The sequence below is a fragment of the Solea solea genome, chromosome 1, assembly GCF_958295425.1.
Source record: "Solea solea chromosome 1, fSolSol10.1, whole genome shotgun sequence".
Classification (NCBI taxonomy): Eukaryota; Metazoa; Chordata; class Actinopteri; order Pleuronectiformes; family Soleidae; genus Solea; species Solea solea.
In genome coordinates this window covers 33,333,004-33,355,821 of record NC_081134.1, presented here as the reverse complement: position 1 = coordinate 33,355,821, position 22,818 = coordinate 33,333,004, and the positions used below count along the sequence as shown (strand labels likewise).

General features: G+C 40.9%; 5 protein-coding genes across 8 annotated transcripts in view; 2 read left to right on the top strand and 3 right to left on the bottom strand.

Annotated features, from left to right (window-relative positions):
* Positions 1–8,039, top strand: part of LOC131458128 (uncharacterized) — a 13,616-nt gene extending 5,577 nt beyond the window's left edge. Inside the window, exons 9-12 of one of the 2 annotated variants that reach the window (XM_058626891.1) lie at positions 81–125; positions 5,747–5,877; positions 7,185–7,368; positions 7,449–8,039. In XM_058626891.1, the coding sequence (XP_058482874.1) occupies positions 81–125; positions 5,747–5,877; positions 7,185–7,353 (345 nt within the window). In that variant the 3' untranslated portion in view covers positions 7,354–7,368; positions 7,449–8,039. Of the gene's footprint in view, positions 1–80; positions 126–424; positions 570–5,746; positions 5,878–7,184; positions 7,369–7,448 lie in introns of those variants that run through there. The other variant, XM_058626898.1, reaches the window with a different exon arrangement.
* On the top strand, positions 3,557–5,686 carry LOC131458119 (xin actin-binding repeat-containing protein 1-like). Its single transcript, XM_058626880.1, has one exon. It carries the CDS (start codon positions 3,583–3,585, stop codon positions 5,500–5,502), a length of 1,920 nt encoding a protein of 639 aa, XP_058482863.1. The 5' UTR covers positions 3,557–3,582; the 3' UTR covers positions 5,503–5,686.
* LOC131458152 (solute carrier family 22 member 13-like) lies at positions 7,995–11,670 on the bottom strand. The gene is made up of 10 exons (XM_058626961.1): positions 10,923–11,670; positions 10,193–10,296; positions 9,946–10,100; positions 9,674–9,845; positions 9,459–9,579; positions 8,962–9,056; positions 8,643–8,857; positions 8,454–8,562; positions 8,188–8,382; positions 7,995–8,106 (listed from the first exon to the last, which is right to left on the bottom strand). The coding sequence occupies exons 1-10, from the start codon at positions 11,289–11,291 to the stop codon at positions 8,046–8,048; spliced, it is 1,596 nt and encodes a 531-aa protein (XP_058482944.1). The 5' UTR covers positions 11,292–11,670; the 3' UTR covers positions 7,995–8,045.
* LOC131458147 (solute carrier family 22 member 13-like) lies at positions 11,086–16,948 on the bottom strand. Of its 2 annotated transcripts, XM_058626934.1 has the most exons (11): positions 16,112–16,948; positions 15,525–15,628; positions 15,285–15,439; positions 14,963–15,134; positions 14,755–14,875; positions 14,583–14,677; positions 14,283–14,497; positions 12,817–12,925; positions 12,541–12,735; positions 12,396–12,452; positions 11,086–11,164 (listed from the first exon to the last, which is right to left on the bottom strand). In XM_058626934.1, exons 1-11 carry the CDS (start codon positions 16,478–16,480, stop codon positions 11,134–11,136), a joined length of 1,623 nt encoding a protein of 540 aa, XP_058482917.1. In that variant the 5' UTR covers positions 16,481–16,948; the 3' UTR covers positions 11,086–11,133. The 2 variants fall into 2 exon arrangements, with proteins under 2 accessions (XP_058482917.1, XP_058482928.1); XM_058626945.1 differs by lacking the exon at positions 11,086–11,164 and having other exon boundaries at positions 12,124–12,452; positions 16,112–16,947.
* On the bottom strand, positions 16,269–22,818 carry LOC131458140 (solute carrier family 22 member 13-like). 2 transcript variants are annotated; one of them, XM_058626911.1, is made up of 11 exons: positions 22,213–22,818; positions 21,596–21,699; positions 21,356–21,510; positions 21,033–21,204; positions 20,825–20,945; positions 20,653–20,747; positions 20,353–20,567; positions 18,182–18,290; positions 17,906–18,100; positions 17,761–17,817; positions 16,269–16,353 (listed from the first exon to the last, which is right to left on the bottom strand). In XM_058626911.1, the coding sequence occupies exons 1-11, from the start codon at positions 22,585–22,587 to the stop codon at positions 16,323–16,325; spliced, it is 1,629 nt and encodes a 542-aa protein (XP_058482894.1). In that variant the 5' UTR covers positions 22,588–22,818; the 3' UTR covers positions 16,269–16,322. The 2 variants fall into 2 exon arrangements, with proteins under 2 accessions (XP_058482894.1, XP_058482903.1); XM_058626920.1 differs by lacking the exon at positions 16,269–16,353 and having other exon boundaries at positions 17,450–17,817; positions 22,213–22,813.

Here is a 22,818-nt window from a genome sequence, read left to right as displayed (position 1 = left end):
ATACAATATAACTAAGCCACGGTCATGACAACATTGACTATTGAGGCAAAACTTGACCTGAAATACTTGTTTCCATTCAGGCACATCAGTCAACTGAATCTGGAAAAAGAGCTAAAATATTCAAGGTAAGTTTGAATTTTGCATTGTTTCAAAAACATCTACCACATTATCTCAACAACACCAAACAACAGTATGGGATACCATTTACTCTGTAGAGTTCTTATTTCAATGTGGTTGCATTTAGTGGTTGCTTTCATCTAACCCACTAACCCTCAGAACATGGAAGGCGAATCAGCTGGCATTGTTTGAGAGGTAACACATGGTCCTTGTTGCATGTGTGCACTAGGGGGCATGTTTTCCACTAATCAAGCTAATTTATGATGTAAAGAACTCAGTGATGAGAAAGTTGCTTTGCTCTTCTAAGATAAGATGGCAGAAGACGCCCAAACAAGGAAAGATGGCCTTATTCCACCTCCTTTAGCCAAACATCACCCAGGACCAGAAGACACCTCTGGGGAACATTCCCAAAAGTTAATGCCAGGCCAAGTAACCAGAGAAACGTTATACCAGCAGAGGCAGAAGTGTGAATTGAAAAGACTCCTGAAGCACACTCATCCAGAGTTGAAGAAGTTGGATGAAGTCGTGGACGACGAACTTGCCGAGGTTTTGAGCTCAGAGACCGGGATGACAGCTGGTGAAACCGGATACGAGGGAGAGGTCTTCTCGAGATGCCTGTTATTTGAGAACTGTGCTTCGAGCAACAGCGTGTCTCCTTACACTCCCAAGATGCACATGTCACACAGACAAGTGGATGAAGGTGATGGCAGTAAAAAATCTGCCATGTTTGAGAAACACGAGCAGGGGCCGTGTCATGAAAGTGTTAAAGAGGTTGTGCAGGATGACACAAGACTTACAGATCCTAATAGAGAGTGTGAGGAGATAAGAATAGACTTTCAAGCTTCCCGAAGGATATTTGAGAGTCAGTCTGAGAAAACATTTAGGCCAAATTCAGATAATAGGTCACCGGGAAAAGTTTCTATTATTAGGGATGACAAGGGGGTCGTCCAAACACAAAAACATGAGTTTGAAACCTGCAGCAAAGATAATCTACATGGTCAAAACAAGATCAGTGCGTGTACCACAAGCTTTGATTTGACAAGTCCGCCACAGAAACAGGAGCCACATGTTTGTACTGTTGACCAAAGCACTGACCTCAACTTCTTTAGTAGTGAAGAAATGTTTTCTGGTGACGCAACCTCTGAAGATGACCCTTCAAGCCTCACAGATCTAGGAGGACCTGAGGAAATCATCCAAACACGTGTGGCTCTTTTCAGAAACAACCCGTTTATTTCATCAAACATAGAACGAGAAAAATCCCCAATCCCAGCAAATATCTGTGTGGCATATGAAGCCCCTTTGATAACTAATGTCAAAAACAGAGCCCATCTGTTTGAATCAATGCCCTTTGACCAAATTAAGCATCAGAATAAGGATGACATTGAGACAATGGTGGAGAACATCAAGGAGACACTGAATACCCTTTATCGTGCTAATGCCATACATTCAGATGGCTCAATCATTGAGGTTAATGAGACAATGATAGCAAAAAAGGCTAAATTTGTGCTCCTAGAGAGTCGGCCTGAGATAAAATACGACGAGGTGGCTGAAGGTGGTGCACAAAACTTTATAGTCCAGTTGTTGCCAAGGTCAAACCTGAAACCACAGATCACTTATCTCAAGGAGGATAGAACAGGAAATATGGATGCCACAGTCCTGAGTGTGCCTGTGCACCACTGGCATTCCACTACCAGCCAAGACATGGAGTGTAAAACTGCCAATGTAGTTCAGCTTGTCGAGGATATTCTCAATCAGGATAACTCTTTGAGGAAAGGAGTCATCATTCAGGAGGACGCTAACAAATGTGCAGAAGTCATTGTTTACTCCCTCTACTTTTATTTTGATGAGAAAGACGTGAAAGGTTATTGCGCTCCACAAGGAAATGATGCAAATTATAAAGAACCAGAAATAGTGGAAACTCATGACATTAAAACAGAGACTCAAGGTAAGAAAGGCATAATTGAATCTACCATAAGCTGCCTTCTAGATACTCCTCGAGACCAAACGTGCACTGGCTCAATCAGGCCTGAGGTCACTGAAAAAGGGAACGTGAAACTATTCAAGAGTTGTATTGAAAAGGGAGATTTGGAGTATTTGAAAACTCTGCAGATTGAAGCCACAGAGCAGGAACAAGAACTCACTCCAAACCAGACTGAGGTGGAACAAACAACACAGCTTCAAAGTGATCAGACAGAGGAGAGTTCTTCAGAGTGGGTCCCAGTGGATGTAAAGAAGCTGAAATGCTTGTTCTCTGTGGATCAAAGACAAAATCAACCAAAACACACTCAATCTACCACATATTCTAATGCAATTCAAGGTCAAAGAGTGGCAATTGGAAAGAGCCAGAACTCCACAGAGTGTGGTTTTATTGCACAAGAAGTGTGTAATTTCACAGCTGAAACATCTGGGTTTTATCTACATCCTGGTCCACAGGATGACAACGGGGTCCACCAAGCTCAGCTAGTTGAAGTGTTAGATGATGACGATGAGATATCAAACCTCAAATCTGCAATTGATAGCCTTCAGGAGGCCACAGCTGAGGCAAAATCTTTGTATCAGTCATCACAAAACAAACAGAAACGTCTTTTTCCGGAATCTATTGAACAATCCCCAGGACCAGAAGCTGAATTGCATCAAAAAGTGGACTTGCTTTCTTGTACTTCAGTTCAAAAAACACATAACCAAGACAAAAGTACAGCGATATGCAATGAAAAGGAACATTCAGAGGCTACCCCTTGCAAAAAGAATCCAAAGGACACAAATGTGGTCCAAAACAAATTTGAAACCATTGTTGACAGAACAGAGACAAAATGTGAACAACAAGAGGAGGAAATAGTTTTTCAGGGTAAATTTCAAGAAGCTTTGGATTCCTTGGGGAGATCCCATATTAATGTCTCAAGGGGAGATTTCAAAGCAGCTATGGTATATAAAAACTCTTCCAGAACTCAAAAAGACGGCTTCCAAAAAGTGGACAAAGCATCAGTTCAGCAGACTGACAACCACTGTGAAAAGGATGTGGTCCAAAACAAGATTGAAACTCTTGTGGATAGACCAGACACAAAGCATGAACAGCAAGAGGAGGATGAAGTTGTTTTTGAAGGAAAACTTCAAGAAGCTTTGGATTCCTTGGAGAGATCCAATATAAATGTCACAAGAGGAGATTTCAAAGCAGCTATGATATATAAAAAATCTTCCAGAACTCAAAAAGACAGCTTCCAAAAAGTGGACAAAACATCAGTTCAGCAGACTGAGAATCTCTGTCCTCAGAGTGAATCAAGATCAGCTCAAATGAAATCCATACAAGAAGATGTGGTCCAAAATAAAATCGAAACTCTTGTTGACAGCCCAGAAACAACACATGAACAGCAAGAGGATGAAGTTGTTTTTGAAGGTAAACTTCAAGGAGCTTTGGATTCCCTGGAGAGATCCAATATTAATGTCTCAAGGGGAGATTTCAAAGCAGCCATGATATATAAAAATTCTTCCAGAACTCAAAAAGGCAGATCTCAAAAAGTGGATAAGACATCTTTTCAGAGGCCCAATACTGAGGAGCTCTGTCCTGTGATTGAATCCAGATCAGCTCAAGTTAAATTGTTACAGGAGGTTTCTATGGAGCAGGTGAATGTGCCCAATGTGGAGTGCCATAACCAGAGTGAAACCCTCAATAAATCAGCTGCAAGTGCTGCCACGGAGGAAAACAAAAGACCAATTGTTTCAAAACCAGCCATCCCACCTAAACCAAAGCATCTGAAAAAGAAACAAAGAGATAGTCAATCAAGCGACACAAAAGAATTTGAGTCAAACCAAACAGACATTTTAAGATCTGAAACTAAACTGCAATCTCAAGAAAAAACTGTAGGCAAGGATGAAGATGTGTCAACCAAGAACCAACCAAATAAAATAAATGCCACACCTAAAGTGATAACCCCCGAGGAAAGAAACCAGGCCAAAGACACAATGAATGAAACAGATGAGAGTCATGTAGATTTCAGTGAAGCGTGCCAAAAATTTGGAGGTAAGAAGTCTTCGTCTATAAAAAATGCCCCTGTGAAGCCAAAACGGGTCAAACTCGCCCACCCCGACAACAAAAACCCAAAAGATACAATTGAAGCTAACAAATCCACCATTCTTTCACATATGGATTCTAAACCACAGCAAACTGTTACTGATCCATGTCACGCTGGCACACAAACCGTTGATGGCAAAGACCGGCACGAGACTGGGGGACAAATTAAACAAGAAAGTAAAGTTGAGATGAGAGAAAAGAGAGCGCGAACCGAGACAGAGGACGAGTGCCGGCAGCGTTTGTCAGTTCACATGGACGACATCATGAGAGGGAACATAACAGCAGCCATGGAAATTTTTGATAACTTGCAAAAGCAGGAGGAGCTGCAGAACATTCTGAGTCGCGTTGAAGAGATTGAGCAAGACACGAGCGAGGTGGATGTGAGATCTATGAGGAGGGTGTTTGAGAACGTGCCAGAGTGGGTCGTCACCTCCAACGACAAGAAACAAAAAAAGCTAGAAGTGGAACACAGAGAGGAGACGTCACCATTGATGGACAACCCTCAAAGCAAGTCATCGATGGCACATATTTTTGGTGATCTTGAAAGAGCCAGTGAGGAAATTATGAATCTGAAAGAGCAGACCTTAGCCAAACTTATAGACATAGAAGAAGCCATAAAGAAGGCTCTTTGCTCTGTCTCGACATTGAAATCTGACTCAGATATTGCTGGTTTATCGTGCTTGTTCAAAGAGTCCTTGGGTACGATGAAAGAAGCTCCATCTTCTGAAAATATTAGTAAAATTAGTATTGGGTCATGCAGAACAAAATCACAGGAAAGCCCTACCACAAAGGGAAACATGGCTAGACAAGGTGCGGCCACTGAAGTAGCCTCTGCAAAGCAACCACCAAGTCCCCCATCTTCACCTGCCTTCATCTCCATAGAGTCTGGCATTAAAAAAATGGATAAAACAGATACGGCACAGCCAGAGTCCGCAATTTGTCCCATGTGTCAGCACAGCCCAAAGACGGAAGAGAAATTCCGCACAACAAAGACCCTGACGTGCCACAGCCCAGCTCAAAAAGAAGGTCAAAAACAATCCACCTACAGTCCAGTTCACCCCAAACGAGAGTGCAGCGTGCTCGAGGTGCAAAACGACCAAGAGGGGAATCCCATTGTAGGAACCAAAACAGTCACACAAAACTATGAGCGTTCAGATCACATTGGTAATCGGTTTTACTCGTCCAAAACGGTTGTCACCACGCAACCAGAAACCATGCTAACAGCCACGAGTCCAACATCTGTCAGTGCGGCGACACATCAGGTCACAACATACCCAGAAGTCCACCTGCCAGTCAACCGTAATACTAAGATGGTTTAGCTGTAGTTATTGAGTGGCTAAATTTGGACTTTTTTTAGATTATCAGTGACAAATTGTCTATATTTAGCTTTTTTTGTTTATACATAAAAAGGTTGCCATTGCAGTACATGTTTTAATGTTTGACTAGTTTTTTTTTGTATTCTTGAAACGTACATTTGAAATTAAACACACTTTTTGGTTTTGAGTCATGTCACGTTGTTTTGTTGATGGTTTTTTTTCATGAAAATCTATCTTTTATCATCAGTTTCAAGCGACTTGTCAGGAGACGTGCTATGCCTGCCTGAAGCCGGTTTATCCCATGGAAAAAATAACGGCAGAAAAATACATTTTTCACAAAACGTGCTTCATTTGTAAACAGTGCAAGAAAAAGTTAAGGTGAGAATATTAAGCAGGAGATTCTGCTGTACTCTTTATTTTCAATTATCTCTCAATATTTGACCTATTTCTTCTTGTATTAGAATGAATCAATGAAATATTGGCCTGGATATAAGATAACTCCAAATACCCTATGCAACAAAAGAGTAATACGATATTATAATATTTAATATATTTGATAATAGATTTAATGCAAACAACTGCATGCATTTTCATAGTATGGTAATGCAAATCAATCATAACATACCTGTATAAAGTCTTCCACTATTTGGTTTTGCTCGTGCGACACAATTACAGTATAATATTTTGTATTTGGGCCAATATCTACAATTAAACTAAATTAAAGTACATTCATAATGTTATATTGATTAATTGGTTGATTAATTATGTTCAATGTACACTTTATACATACTGTTTGAAAGATATCAATCAAATTTTGTACAAATTTCACAAGACTTCTGATTTATCAACTAATAACATTGTTAACATTTGGATTGGATTGCAATCTTTTTATTGTTTTTCTCATGATAAATGACGGAACAGAACAATACTGCTAAAGGCACCGTATGTAAGTATTCACTGTTGCTACATAGCCAGTGTTAGCACTGTCAGCTACTTAATAACCATTTAAAATGATAATGAATATTCCAAGTTCAGCATCAAATGTCATTTATTTGCAAAAAAAACTTCCCCTCACAATAGAGAGCAACATTTACTTAACTGCCTCCTGAGGCACAACATGGTATTGCAAGAGAAGACGGGTATGTACCACTCGACTGTATTTAAAAAAAACTGCACAAAGTCTTCCAGCTATAAATCCCGTGCCAGTTTTAAACCTTAAGATTTGCAAAAAACAAACACCTGCAACACGTTGCCTATTTCTCTCTGAATTGGAATATCATTTACAAAACTGAAAATCTCAGCTGACATAGGTCAATAGGTGGGGGCCACATGGAGAACACATGGAACAACCATCCACTCACACTCTCACAGCTATGGTCAATTTACAGTGTCCAATTTAATTAATCCCCAAATCTGCATGTTTTTGGACTGTGAGAGGAAACCGGAGAACCTGTAGAAAACCCATGTAAAGTTGAACAGTTGTCAACATCTGCTGCATGCAACATGAGTAAGACAAGCAACAGATTCACAAAGTGGTTCAGTGTAACGCTGCCCCGTTCAAAATGAGACAGCATTTCAGTCTATATCTTCAGTTAGAATTTAAAATGGTGCAATACAATCTACATGATTAAAAATGAATAAATATGAATCATTTGCATTGGGACTTATGTGTGTTTTTTCCGTAGCATGCAAAATTACACACCTTTACACGGGGAGTTCTACTGCATATTTCATTACCAACAACTGTTCAGAAAGAAAGGGAACTACGACGAGGGCTTTGGATTTGCTCAACACAAGAACCAGTGGCTCCTGAAGAAAACTCCCAACGTGGTACGCGGCGAACTGGAAGCATAAATGCACACTGTAAATGTGAGTACCACGATCAGAAACATTGCTCATGCTAGGTTTTCGTGATTAGCTTTCATAAACTCTTCTGTTTCCGTCCACAGCCAATGAAACGGCGACCATGACAATAAAACACAAATCTATTTGATTTTTTAAAAGATATTTGGAGGACCATGTAATGAATCATCATTGTTTGTTTAGTTTTGTATTTTAGTGTGGTTATGACGACCAATTAGAGTCATTTCGCTCATGGGCTGATCTTCTACAACAGATATATGAAATAATTAATCAACCAATCGGAAAAACCATTTTGATTCAACCAGCAGATTGTTTTGTGATATATATTCAACTGTGTAATGTAATATCAACAAAAATCATACAATAGTTAAAGACGGTAATAAATAGTAGCATTTTTGTGACATCAACAACCACTGTTTATTTTCATACATGTCGGTATAATTTTGGTTGGTCTCTGTGCATTTTAGAGAAAAGCATAATATTGGTTTAGCCTTTTTGTCTGATCAGGTTCACGCTTCAGCATTTTATAATTTCCCGTTTATAACCTGAGCAATGGTAAATGTGAATTTAAGAGTAAAACCACCAACAACCTCAACCTAATTACAGACTGTCAACAATAATAATATTACTATGTCAGATACACACAATGAAATAAAAAAAATAAAAAGTATAAAACACCTGTTTTATATTTTTCTTTTCTTTTCTGCTGTGGATACAATCTTGGCAGTGCCACTCTCCTGTTTCCTGAAATAAAAAAAAGAAAAAAGAAAAGGTTTTTTACAATTGCATTGGTTATCCTGATAAATCCTGATGAGAGCTACTCACCCGAGTTCAGCGTAGTCCTGAAGTTCAACATTGCAGGTTTCAGGGAGTAATAAACACAAGCCTCCAGCAGCAATGGAGAGGATGCCGTAGATCAGCATGGGGATGGTGTAATGGTAGACCTGCAGGAGTGTGATCAGTGGCTGGAGGATGCCCGCAACGCGACCACACATGGTGTTCAGACCCATGCCACTCTGCCTACCAAAGCCAACTTATATGAGCTAACATGGACTTTACTATATCTCACTCCAATATAGGACCTACTTTACCTTAACACAGTCGGGTACAGTTCTGCAGTGTACACAAAGATTACGGCGAAACAGGCAGTGGCAGCAAATTTTCCTAGCACAGCTATGACTGTGATCACCACCGGAAGATCTGGAGAGGAAAAAAACCCAAGACAAAATCCCATTTAGGACAAACATAAATTAGAGTCATGTTAGAATGTGACACATTACCTTTTGGAATAACAAGTATCCCAAGACAAGCAAGACCTCCAAGAAATAGCACCCCCGCTTGACTTATTCTCCTCCCAAAGCGCTGGATAAATAGCAAAGAGCCCAGACGTGCGGGAATTTCTACTACACCAAAGACGAATTGTGTGACGTAGATGTCCACCCCAAAATTGTCAACACTCAGGCTCAGTCCGTAGTACAACAGATTTGTTGCAAACCTAATACGTGAGAGACTTATATCGTCAGTGCCACCATAAAGGTAGTGATGTTACATTACATCAATCTCTTGATGTAGAAGAGATTGGGATTGAAATGAACTCACCAGATGTAGCTCATGATGAGAGCCCGCTTTCTCAGATATGAGATTCTGAAGATGTCCAACATGCTTTGTCTTCTGGACGTTTCCACAAGCTCCACCTAAATATTTTAGGGTGTATTCACCACATTTTAAATATTGTGTTCGATTTTTGGCAGAAGTCAAAGATTCTTTTACATTGACTTTTAAGCAAAACAAGAGAGGAATAAGCTACATAGAAGAAGTCTTGGAAAGAACTCCACTACGGAGGAACAGATAGAGGGTGAGAGTGCCGTGGTGGATCCAAGTGCTGAAGGAGATGGTAAGGTAAGTGCTGGGACAGAAGATGCTCTTGGAAGAGCTGGGTTCTGGTAGTGTAGTGCTCGGTAGGTCATTCCACCAGCGTGGAACGACACATGAAAAGAGTCTGGATTGTCTGGTGTGGCGTGTTGGCACCACCAGATGACAATCATTTGATGGACGGAGTAGTCGAGGGGTAACATAAGCCTTTTAAAGTTGCTCACCTGATTCAATAAGTCTTCTGGGACCTTCCTCCCATTCATCTTAGCTGCCCTCTGGATCTCCTTTATGGCTTTCTTCTTCTTGCCGTTGGTGATGAGCCAGCGGGCCGACTCTGGCAGAATCCTAGGTGATGTGAAAATAAACTAGTAAATATTCATTCTTCTGCCTGCCGTTACACATTTTAAACATGAATGAAAAATGAATATGGTATGCTAACAAGTAAAAGAGTCCCAGGACGAGGACAAGAGGGCAGTAGAGCACCAGCTGCAGGATCCTCCAGTTACGGACCAAATAGGCAATGCCAGATATGATCATCAGTCCAAGAGAGAATGTAGATTGGCAGATAATGGTACACAGAGCAAACTTGGAAGAATCGCTCCATTCCCCAGCTTGAAAGCAATGGCACAGAATGTTTGTTTTGAGGAGTACAAGTTAATATTCATTATTAGTCATATAAAGCTATGATCAGTTGTGAATGTTGAGACTTACCGAGGACAAAAACAGTATTAAAAATACCAGAAACTGCGATGCCACACAAGAATCTGAAAACCATATAAACGTAGACGTTGGGTGAGAAAGCAGCGGCAACACCACACAGCAGCAGCTGAAGGTGTGAGAGGAGGACCACGAAACGTCGACCAAACCTGCAAAAAAAAAGGAGAGAACTGTTCCACATTTGATGTGTATTTATGATGCAAAATACACTTCAATAGGCTTCTAATGCACAATTAAAGACCTGTCAGCCATCGGTCCAAACACCACTGCTCCAAACAAGAGACCGGCCATGTAGACGGACTGCGAGTACTCAATGAAACTGCTCCTGTCACACACCAAGTCAAACTGATGACGGGGAAAAGGGAAACAGTTAAATGGTGAATGGAGATGGGGTTTTTTTTATCATGGAAATCATGAGCATATTTAAAGATTGCTGCTGGTGTCGTAACTAGACTTGATGCAACTGTTAGTGTGCAAAGATATTCCGCAACAAAATGATCTCACTTGTTTATTTTCATTTATTAGAGCAAAATTTACACTTCAATCAGTGACCAAGTGACCAACACAGCCACAATCCTTTTCAATAACCGTCCATGTAGTCTGTTAGTTTTTGTTGCCTTTTTTGTTGCAGCAGTAGCCAAGTTCTCAATAAGGTTTAGTTACAGCACATACTGAGATGACTTCATGTACCACAGCTGTTTTAACATAGTATAGCAAACATAATGAAGAGCAGTTTGGGTCACATTTACCTCGAATAACCAGAGAAACACGCAGCCTGTGAATAACCCTGTACTGGGTCTCAAAAGAGTGATTTATTTTTCTTTGTGTTGTCTACCACCTACACAATATTTGATCGACTGGCACAACAGAAGATCCAAAGATTGTGTACATGCAGAATGATGTTGTGATTCGCACAGAAACTGTAATAAAATTCAGTAATAAAACAGACATCTGCATTTACTGTCTCTTACCTCGGTGACAAGGCTGGAAGCACCTTTGGGTGTCTCATAAACTGATCCGTTTATGCATCCTGTCGTCGCGTTAACCCCATATGCTTCACTAGTTTCCAAATCCACTGGTGTGAACATTTCACAGCTCTCATATTTTCCATCGTCGTTCAGAGGAATGGTGAGATTTTTCTGTCTCTCCTCCGTCAGGTTGGTCGCTTGGGCCAAGATCCAGTCAGAGTTGCAGTGATGTGGGAAGTTCATACCTATGAACACCTGACCGATCAAATCAAAGGCTAAAAAAATGCTTGGGATGCATGATGCAGCGACTAAAAGTTTTTGAAATAAACCAAACTCCCCAATCTCCTTTAGGATCTGCTCAAAGTTGCTCATAATGGTACCTGTGTGTCCTCACAGTGGAACACAAAAATATCCGAATGACGTCTAACTGACACCAGTTGAAACCAGTTTCATCCTGATTATGATTAAAAAAACTAACCACAGGATCCCTCAGTACCTCAGGCGACTGAAGTCAAATATTTTCTTAGTACAATAGTACTTAGCACTAACAATGTTTACTGTAAAACCTGAACGTGGATGTTGGGGTGTTAGCTTCAAGAGGGACCAGGTGTGGAGATGGCTCAGGAAAGCAGCTCGACACAGCTGGTGCTGTGTGGCAATCAGAGACAGACAGACACCAGAGCTGGGCAGTGTGGGGACAACTTCAGTTTGTTTTAAATGTGGGCAGCAGTGGTGGCCCATCCATAGACGGCACGAGGGCACTGCCCCACCAGTCTCACATAAAGATGAAGATGAAGATTACTCTTCCTGTTTTTTTCTTTTGATTCGTGTAGTTAATACATAGCCTAGATCCACGGTTCCCAACCTGGGGTCCAAGCCCCGCTTGGGGGGCGCCAGAAATCACATGGGGGGGCGCAGAGCTTTGACCGCTCTGAGTTTGTGAGGTTAATATAATTATATTTGTGCATCCCAATCAAACACTCTACTGGATAATTAGAAGTCAGTATCACCCTAATAAAAACTATAATTTTTGATTTATTAAGCTATTTATCACCAACACCTGATCACGTTCCTGTTGTATAAGAAACATAAAAGTACCAAAGACTCACCGGTATCAATATAAGAAACCAAGGCAATACCTTGGTTTTATTTAATGAAAGCACATTATAGGAACAAAAACCTACAACTGCTGTTTATTTTTGCATATGAACTTTTTACTTTTTTGTGTGCGTCGGGTGGGCCTAGTTTGTCCTGGACACAAGCAAGGGGGGCTTCAAGGAAAAAAGGTTGGGAACCACTGGCCTAGATGATTCCATTTGGTATTTAAACATGGAGCATGATGAAAAAAAGTATTACTGAGTCAAAGTTATTTTCTTTTTTTTATGACTGCATGCTGTCAAGGTTACTAAAACAACAGGTGAACAGAAGCACACTGTAGGAAATGACTGTAAAAACCATTATGGCCATTTAAATTACATTTTTGTGCTCTTTTGTCGTTTGGATGGAATCTCGATAGTCTCATTGTCAGGTTTTCTGGAGAAAAAAAAAGAAAGAAAGAAAAACAACAAATAAAAATATTGCTTTGATTTTCTTCCGGCGATTTTCTTTTTTATATACATACGTTTCTTCAGTGTGGTCTTGAAGTCCAACATTGCAAGTTTCAGGAAGTAGTAAACAGAGGACTCCAGCAGTAATGGGGAAGATGCCGTACATCAGCATGGGGATGGTGTGATGGTAGACGCCCAGGAGTCTGATCAGTGGAGACAGGATGCCCGCGATACGAGCACACGTGGAGTTCAGACCTACACTATTCTGCCTACCAGTACAGGCACAGAGCTCATCAGCCATGCCAACTTATATGAGCAAACATATAAGGTAAGATATGGACCCATCTTACCTTAAAACAGTCGGGTACAGTTCTGCAGAATACACATACACTATGGTGAAAGTGACAGATGCCGCAAATTTTCCGAGTACAGCTAGGACTGTGACCACCGCCGGAAGATCTGGAGGAAAAAAATCTCCAAACACTTAAAAATCATAAACAAATATAATACATGTTGCATGATTATATTACAATAATAAATAATAATAATCCAACTGAATGACCCTGTGAACAACTGACGAAAGTGACTTTGACACTTTCATTGTATTGTCTGTGGTCAGAATAGAAATCAATTCAGCCACTATGGTAAAATAAACGTGCTTTGTTTGGGGTAAAATTAGTTAAACCTAGTTAAAAATACATGGAAGGCAGACAACACACCTGGACGATGAGAACAAGAATGCAAGAATGTTGTTTGTTGACTTCAATTCATCCCCTATACGTTAACCACTAAACTTGGAGACCTAGGCATCAACCTCTCCCCTCTGTATCTGGATCACAGCCTTTCTGACCAACAGACCTCAGAATCTTAGGTCAGGCCACATCTGCTCCACCACTACTATCCTCAACATTGATGTACCACAGGGCTGTGTGCTGAGCCCGCTCCTTTACTCCCTCTTCACTCATGACTGCAGACCGTTGCATGGATCCAACGCCATCATCAAGTTTGAAGACGACATCGCGGTGATCGGCCTCATCATTGACAACGACAGATGGTTTACCATCTGAACCAGTAAGCTCAGGAACAGCTTTGTCCCCACAGCTGTCGCCCTACTGAACTCTGTCCCTCGCTGAACCTCCCTCACCCCTTCTCACACCACTACACTCTCCTCATCAAGAATCTAGTATGTTCACAGTATTTATACTTCTGTACCATATCTGTGTATTCTCCAGAGGACTTCTGTACATAAACCATCTGTATATTTTGTTCAGAATACTACATCTGTATACCATGTATACTGCATCTATTTCATGTTATCTATACAGTTCTTACCTGTACATATTCCCACCCTATCTATACTGCTCTTACTACTTATCTATACTACTTAACTATACTGCTTTACATGGTGTATATACTGCACTTGCTGCTCTTTGCACTTCTGATTGGAAGCTAAACTGCATTTCGTGACCCTGTACTTTACATGTGTAATGAAAATAAAGTTGAATCTGATCTAAAGAAAAATCTAATTTAATCTAATCTAATCTAATCTGTGGAAGTCGGTGACTTTGACCCTTTCATTGCATTGACTGTGTTCAGAATACAAGTTAAATCTACAAAACAAAAACACATGGAACAGCATTCAACACCGCTTTGGCCATTTTCATGTCCAAAGCTTGCTCTAAGAAAAACCAAGAGAGCAAAGAAACAACACTAGACTCTCCATGCTGTCAGCTGGTAGATCTTCTACTTATGAATCTATTTGTGTTGTGGTAACAATAAAATAATGATACAGTCATGTTGGCATGTGACACGTTACCTTTTGGAATAACAAGTGTCCCAAGAGTAGCAGAACCTCCAAAAAATAGCGACACCACGACACACATTCTCCTCCCAAAGCGCTGGATTAGTGGCAAAGAGCCCAGACGTGCAGGAATTTCTACTAGACCAAAGATGAACTGTGTGAGGTAGATGTCCAACCCAAAGTTGCCAACATTCAGGCTCAGTCCGTAGTACAACAGACTTAGTGCAAACCTACGACATGGGAGACATGTGGTCAGTGTCACCAGAGAGGTAGTGATGTAGAAGAGACAGCAGATTGTGATTGAAATGAACTCACCAGATGTAGCACATTATGAGAACACGTTTCCTCAGATATGAGATTCTGAAGACGTCCACCATGCTTCTTCTCTCAGATGTTTCCTCAACCTCCAACTTTTAGATGTATTAGTTTATAATTCAGAGCATTGTTATTTTAGATTTCTTTCTTCTTATTCTTGAATGTCACTCACCTGATTCAATATGTCTTCTGGGACCTTCCTACCATTCACCTTAGCTGCCCTCTGGATCTCCTTTATGGCTTCCTCCTTCATGCCCTGGGTGATGAGCCAGCGAGCCGACTCTGGAAGAATCCTAGGTGTCGACGTGAAATATAAACATTCATTATTTTCCCACAGCTGCCATTTTAGAAACATGAATACGGTATGTGAGGCTGCTGACCAGTAAAAGACTCCCAGTAAGACGATAATAGGGCTGTAGAACACCAGCTGTAGGATCCTCCAGTTACGGATCAAATAGGCAATGCCAGACATTATCATCAGTCCAAGAGAGAACGTCAAAAGGCACATAATGGTAACCAAAGCAAATTTGGAAGAGTCAGTCCATTCTCCACCTTAAGAGCAAGAAGACAACAATGCTATTAGTGGGTGACAGAATCTTAAAATGGTGCTTTTGCTTCTCACAGTGGCAGAACCAGAAATGATACTGTTGTGGACAGCAGTTCTTGGTGATACCAGGTTTCAGTTGTGAATATTGAACTTACCAAGAACAAATCCACACAGAATAATGCCAGAAGTTGCGATGCCACTGAAGAATTTGAAAACTATATACACATAGATGTTGGGTGAGAAAGCAGAAGCAAGACCACTCAACATGAGCTGAAAGAATGCGATGAGGAGCACGAAGCGTCGACCGAACCTGTGAAAAAAGGAAAAACTATGAAACATTTTCATCCATTTCAATCCGTTTCTTCTCCACATCTACAGTAAAGTGGCGTCAGTACCTGTCAGCCATCGACCCAAACACCAGTGCTCCCACCAAAAGACCGGCCATGTGGATGGACTGTGAGATCTCAATGAAACTGACCGTGTCACACATCAGGTCAAACTGATGACGGGAAGGAAGAAAGAAAATATTAAAATGGTGAACAGAGATTTAGTTTAATTGTGCATAGAATGAGTCATCACAATGACAATGGCAGGGTGGTGAAATTAAATTCTTTGCCATTCAAAACGACATGTATTGAAATGGCTCTACGTCATTTCAGTCTTGGTCACAGAATAGAATAGAATAGAATAGAATAGAATAGAATAGAACTTTATTGTCCACCAAGGTGGAAATTCACCTTTGGCTCACTAGCATAAAAACATTGAATCTTAAAAGGAGACAGTACATAGTTAAAATAAAATAAGAGGTAGTCACAAAAATAAATAGAAATAAAAGACATTGTAAAAGACATTGAGAACGCCACAGACACTAAAAAATGCTTTTTGGTGGTCACTTTGTGGAATTTTACATACATATTGCATTTTTGGTTGTATGTATTCCCGTGTCTGGTCAAGAACTGGAGAATAAATGAGTGTCTTTTACCTCAGTGACAATGCTGGAAGCACCTTTGGGCGTCTCATAAATTGATCCGTTTATGCATCCTGTCGTCGCGTTAACCCCATATGCTTCACTAGTTTCCAAATCCACTGATGTGAACATTTCACAGCTTTCATATTTCCCTTCATTTTTCAGGGAAATGGTGAGATTTTTCTGTGTCTCCTCCATCAGGTTGGTCGCTTGGGCAAAGATCCAGTCAGTGTTGCAGTGATGTGGGAAGTTCATACCTGTGAACACCTGACCGATCAAATCAAAGGCTAAAAAAATGCTGGGGATGCATATTGCAGCGACTAAAAGTTTTTGAAATAAACCAAACTCCCCAATCTCCATCAGGATCTTCTCAAAGTTGCTCATATCGGTATCTGTGTGTCTTCACAGTGGAACACAAAAATATCCGAATGACGTCTAACTGCCACCAATTGAAACCAGTTTCATCCTGATTATGTTTAAAAAAAACTAACCACAGGATCCCTCAGTACCTCAGGCGACTGAAGTCTAAATTGCTAAAGTCAAATTTTTTCTTAGTTAACAATGTTTACTGTAAAACCTGAACGTGGATGTTGGTGTGTTAGCTTCAAGAGGGACCAGGTGTGGAGATGGCTCAGGAAAGCAGCTCGACACAGCTGGTGCTGTGTGGCAATCAGAGAGAGACAGACAGACAGACAGACAGACAGACACCAGAGCTGGGCAGTGTGGGGATAATTTCCGTTTGTTTTAAATGTGGGCAGCAGTGGCGGCCCATCCATAGAGGGCGCTAGGGCGCCATCGCACAAGTCTCACATAAAGAAGAACATAGGTGTCATCTATAATAATTTATAAAAACAATGAAATTTTAATAAAAGATCTACACATTTTACAGTTTAAAAATGATCCCTCGTTTGTTTACAGCGCGTCAAGTTACGTATTTCCAGTTCCTGTTTTTGATTTGTGTAGTTAATAAATAGCCTCGATCCATGGTTCCCAACCTGGGGTCCAATGCCCGCTTGGGGGGGCGCCAGAAATCACATGGGGAGGCACAGATCTTTGACCGCTCTGGGTTTGTGAGGTTAATATAATTATATTTGTGCAGCCCAATCAGACACTCTACTGGATAATTAGAAGTCAGTATCACCCTAATAAAAACTATAATTTTTGATTTATTAAGCTATTTATCACCAACACCTGATCACGTTCCTGTTGTATAAGAAACATAAAAGTACCAAAGACTCACCGGTATCAATATAAGAAACCAAGGCAATACCTTGGTTTTATTTAATGAAAGCACAGGACAGTTTTTATCTATATACACTGTGAGAATATAGGAACAAAAACCTACAACTGCTGTTTGTTTTTGCATATGAACTTTTTACTTTATTCTTTTTTGTGTGCGTGCCCTGGACAGGGGTTCAAGTCGGGTGGGCCTAGTTTGTCCTGGACACAAGCAAGGGGGGCTTCAAGGAAAAAAGGTTGGGAACCACTGGCCTAGATGATTCCATTTGCTATTTAAACATGGAACATGATGAAAAAATATATTACTGAGTCAAAGTTTTCTTCTTTTTTTATGACTGCATGCTGTCAAGGTTACTAAAACAACAGGTGAACAGAAGCACACTGTAGGAAATGACTGTAACAACCATTATGGTCATTTAAATTACATTTTTGTGCTCTTTTGTGGTTTGGATGGAATCTCGATAGTCTCATTGTCAGGTTTTCTGGAGAAAAAAAAAGAAAGAAACAAAAACAACAAATAAAAATATTGCTTTGATTTTCTTCCGGTGATTTTCTTTTTTATATACATACGTTTCTTCAGTGTGGTCTTGAAGTCCAACATTGCGAGTTTCAGGAAGTAGTAAACAGAGGACTCCAGCAGTAATGGGGAAGATGCCGTACATCAGCATGGGGATGGTGTGATGGTAGACGCCCAGGAGTCTGATCAGTGGAGACAGGATGCCCGCGATACGAGCACACGTGGAGTTCAGACCTACACCATTCTGCCTACCAGTACAGGCACAGAGCTCATCAGCCACGCCAACTTATATGAGCAAACATATTAGGTAAGATATGGACCCATCTTACCTTAAAACAGTCGGGTACAGTTCTGCAGAATACACAAAGACTATGGTGAAAGTGACAGATGCCGCAAATTTTCCGAGTACAGCTAGGACTGTGACCACCGCCGGAAGATCTGGAGGAAAAAAATCTCCAAACACTTAAAAATCATAAACAAATATAATACATGTTGCATGACAATATTACAATAATAAATAATAATAATAATCCAACTGAATGACCCCGTGAACAGCTGACGAAAGTGACTTTGACACTTTCATTGTATTGTCTGTGGTCAGAATAGAAATCAATTCAGCCACTATGGTAAAATAAACGTGCTTTGTTTGAGGTAAAATTAGTTAAACCTAGTTAAAAATACATGGAAGGCAGACAACACACCTGGACGATGAGCACAAGAATGCAAGAATGTTGTTTGTTGACTTCAATTCATCCCCTCTAAGTTAACCACTAAACTTGGAGACCTAGGCATCAACCTCTCCCCTCTGCATCTGGATCACAGCCTTTCTGACCAACAGACCTCAGAATCTTAGGTCAGGCCACATCTGCTCCACCACTACTACCCTCAACATTGATGTACCACAGGGCTGTGTGCTGAGCCCGCTCCTTTACTCCCTCTTCACTCATGACTGCAGACCTGTGCATGGATCCAACGCTAGGGCTGTAATCAACCAAAGAAATTCATGGTTGACTGAAGCCCTGAAATTTCAACTCAAAATCGACTAGTCGGGGGGGTGGGCTGATGGCTCTGAAAGCGTTTTGCATCTTGTGCATCTGCGCAAAATCATAGTGCATGATTTCCGAAGATATGCTATATACTATACTATAGTACGTTGATATCAGCGCGATATCAACTGTTGAGGAATATTTAGATTATTTGTCTCTGTGCATGTCCTCACACAGAGGGAGACTGAACATAGGAGCTCAGTTTCACGGCTGAGACACAAATAGATCGCTGCCGTTGTTGCGGGCGAGTGTGGCTGCAGTTATAAAACGAATCATTGATTAATGGACTAAAACATTGAAATATGCCAATTCTGATATGTTCATGTACTCAAAACGGACAGAGCAACATAACGAAGACAGACTGTAGCTCAAAATTAAATAAAACCACCGTAGTCTTTCTGATGCCTTTCTGTCACCGGTGGGTTGGGCTAATCCAAAATACTGAAAACAAGGGGGGTGTTCTCTGAAGACCCGCTGTTACCTGTGGAACATGGGTGCTCTGAAAACACCCCCATTAGCACTTGGTACATTCCTCCAGATGAAATCAAATTAACCATAGACTGTATGAAATTAACATGGCAAAAAGTCGATTCATCAGAATTTGAGTCGAACCAGAACAGATCGACTGATTAAAAGACCAGTCGACCGGGACTTTACAGCCCTATCCAACGATATCATCAAGTTTGCAGACGACACCGCGGTGATCGGCCTCATCAGTGACAATGACGAGGCCGACTACAGGGCGGAGGTACCGCATTTAGCTGCATGGTGCACTGACAACAACCGGCTCCTGAACACCAGTAAGACTAAGGAGCTCATTGTGGACTTCAGGAGGGAGCCAAGAGGCTCACACGACCCCATCCATATCAACGTTATGGCTGTTCAACGTGTCTCTAGCTTCAAGTTCCTGGGGACCCACATCTCTTGTCCTGGACAACTCCTGGACAACACCTCCAGCCTGGTCAAGAAGGCCCACCAGAGACTCTTCTTCCTGAGGACACTGAAGAAGAAGAACCACCTGTCCTCTCCCATCCTGGTGAACTTCTACCGCTACATACTACAATCTGTATACCATGTATACTACCTATCTATTTCATGTTATCTATACTGCTCTTACCTGTACATATTCCCACCTTATCTATACTGCTCTTACTACTTATCGATAGTGCTCTATAGTCCGAAAGTGCTTGCAGGCTGTGAAGAGGCCGTAAACAAAGGCGCACAACACAACTGGACAACAAGAACACTTATGCAAGAATGCTGTTTGTTGACTTCGGCTCAGCATTCAACACTGCTTTGGCCATTTTCATGTCAAAAGCTTGCTCTAAGAAAAACCAAGAGAGCAAAGAAACAACACTAAACTCTCCATACTTTCAGCTGGTAGATCTTCTACTTATTAATCTATTTGTGTTGTGTTAACAATAAAATAATGATGTTGGCATCTAACACATTACCTTTTGGAATAACAAGTGTCCCAAGAGTAGCAGAACCTCCAAAAAATAGCGACACCACGACACATATTCTCCTCCCAAAGCGCTGGATTAGTGGCAAAGAGCCCAGACGTGCAGGAATTTCTACTAGACCAAAGATGAACTGTGTGAGGTAGATGTCCAACCCAAAGTTGCCAACATTCAGGCTCAGTCCGTAGTACAACAGACTTATTGCAAACCTATGACATGGGAGACATGTGGTCAGTGTCACCACAGAGGTAGTGATGTAGAAGAGACAGCTGATTGTGATTGAAATGAACTCACCAGATGTAGCACATTATGAGAACACGTTTCCTCAGATATGAGATTCTGAAGATGTCCACCATGCTTCTTCTCTCAGATGTTTCTTCAACCTCCAACTTTTAGATGTATTAGTTTATAATTCAGAGCATTGTTATTTTAGATTTCTTTCTTCTTATTCTTGAATGTCACTCACCTGATTCAATATGTCTTCTGGGACCTTCCTACCATTCACCTTAGCTGCCCTCTGGATCTCCTTTATGGCTTCCTCCTTCTTGCCCTGGGTGATGAGCCAGCGAGCCGACTCTGGAAGAATCCTAGGTGATAACGTGAAATATAAACATTTAATATTTTCCCACAGCTGCCATTTTAGAAACATGAATACAGTATGTGAGGCTGCTGACCAGTAAAAGACTCCCAGGAAGACGATAATAGGGCTGTAGAACACCAGCTGTTGGATCCTCCAGTTACGGATCAAATAGGCAATGCCAGATGTTACCACCAGTCCAATCGAGAACGTCAAAAGGCACATAATGGTAACCAAAGCAAATTTGGAAGAGTCAGTCCATTCTCCACCTTTAAGAGCAAGAAGACAACAATGCTATTAGTGGGTGACAGAATCTTAAAATGGTGCTTTTGCTTCTCACAGTGGCAGAACCAGAAATGATACTGTTGTGGACAGCAGTTCTTGGTGATACTAGGTTTCAGTTGTGAAAATTGAACTTACCAAGAACAAATCCACACAGAATAATGCCAGAAGTTGCGATGCCACTGAAGAATTTGAAAACTATATACACATAGATGTTGGGTGAGAAAGCAGAAGCAAGACCACTCAACATGAGCTGAAAGAATGCGATGAGGAGCACGAAGCGTCGACCGAACCTGTGAAAAAAGGAAAAACTATGAAACATTTTCATCCATTTCAATCCGTTTCTTCTCCACATCTACAGTAAAGTGGCGTCAGTACCTGTCAGCCATCGACCCAAACACCAGTGCTCCCACCAAAAGACCGGCCATGTGGATGGACTGTGAGATCTCAATGAAACTGACCGTGTCACACATCAGGTCAAACTGATGACGGGAAGGAAGAAAGAAAATATTAAAATGGTGAACAGAGATTTAGTTTAATTGTGCATAGAATGAGTCATCACAATGACAATGGCAGGGTGGTGAAATTAAATTCTTTGCCATTCAAAACGACATGTATTGAAATGGCTCTACATTATTTCAATCTTGGTCACTGCATGGAATAGAATAGAATAGAACTTTATTGTCCACCAAGGTGGAAATTCACCTTCAGATAACCAGCATAAAAACATTGAACCTTAAAAGGAGACGTACAAAAAGTAATCAAAATAGTACATAGTTAAAATAAAACAAGAGGTTGTCACAAAACATAAATAGAAATAAAAGACATTGTAAAAGACATTGAGACTGCCACAGACACTAAAAACTGCTTTTTGCTACAGGTGTGGATTAAAAGCTTGGTGGTCACTTTGTGGAGTTTTACATACATATTGCATTTTTGGTTGTATGTATTCCCTTGTCTGGTCAAGAACTGGAGAATAAACAAGTGTCTCTTACCTCGGTGACAATGCTAGAAGCACCTTTGGGTGTTTCATAAACTTCTCCATTGATGCATACTGTTGTTGTGTTAATCCCATAAACTTCGATTGTTTCCAAATCCAAATCCACTGGCGTGTACATTTTACAGCTCTCGTACGTTCCATCACTGTTCACGGGAATTGTGAGATTCTTCTGTCTCTCCTCCGTCAGGTTGGGTCCTTGGGCCAAAATCCAGTCAGTGTTACAGTGATGTGGGAAGTTCATGCCTGTGAACACCTGACCGATCAAATCAAATGCTGTAAACATACTGGGGATGCATATTGCAACAACCAGAAGTCTTTGGAATAAACCAAATTCCCCAATCTCCTTCAGGATCTGCCCAAAGTTGCTCATATTGATGTCTGTGCGTCCTCGGAGTGCAGCAGGGGACACAGAAATACACAGAAAAACCAGTGCACAAACTCTAGGTTAACAGTTATAGTGATGTGAAGAGCTCTCAGTCTGAAGTCCAGCTGATTTACTATCTTTAGCTTGATAGACATCATCTTTGGGCTGGGCAAAAATGTATGTCCTGTCCATTGTTATGCAATAGGATTTCCTTCTGATGACTGACGTGTGAAAAAA

What these genes read in the sequence shown, in the direction of transcription:
- LOC131458119 (XM_058626880.1), top strand. Translation starts at nt 3,583, where the DNA reads ATGATATATAAAAATTCTTCCAGAACTCAAAAAGGCAGATCTCAAAAA.
- LOC131458152 (XM_058626961.1), bottom strand. Translation starts at nt 11,291, where the DNA reads ATGAGCAACTTTGAGCAGATCCTAAAGGAGATTGGGGAGTTTGGTTTA. An exon ending in TAATACTGTTTTTGTCCTCG is followed by an intron (nt 9,846 to 9,945) that starts GTAAGTCTCAAC and finishes ATTGCTTTCAAG; the next exon opens with CTGGGGAATGGAGCGATTCT. An exon ending in CAGAAGACTTATTGAATCAG is followed by an intron (nt 9,057 to 9,458) that starts GTGAGCAACTTT and finishes TAAAATATTTAG; the next exon opens with GTGGAGCTTGTGGAAACGTC.
- LOC131458147 (XM_058626934.1), bottom strand. Translation starts at nt 16,480, where the DNA reads ATGAGCAACTTTGAGAAGATCCTGATGGAGATTGGGGAGTTTGGTTTA. An exon ending in GACACTTGTTATTCCAAAAG is followed by an intron (nt 12,926 to 14,282) that starts GTAACGTGTCAC and finishes TTTTTCCTCCAG; the next exon opens with ATCTTCCGGCGGTGGTCACA. An exon ending in CAAGACCACACTGAAGAAAC is followed by an intron (nt 12,453 to 12,540) that starts GTATGTATATAA and finishes TTTTTTCTCCAG; the next exon opens with AAAACCTGACAATGAGACTA.
- LOC131458140 (XM_058626911.1), bottom strand. Translation starts at nt 22,587, where the DNA reads ATGAGCAACTTTGGGCAGATCCTGAAGGAGATTGGGGAATTTGGTTTA. An exon ending in CAGAAGACATATTGAATCAG is followed by an intron (nt 20,748 to 20,824) that starts GTGAGTGACATT and finishes TACATCTAAAAG; the next exon opens with TTGGAGGTTGAAGAAACATC. An exon ending in CTCATAATGTGCTACATCTG is followed by an intron (nt 20,568 to 20,652) that starts GTGAGTTCATTT and finishes CCCATGTCATAG; the next exon opens with GTTTGCAATAAGTCTGTTGT.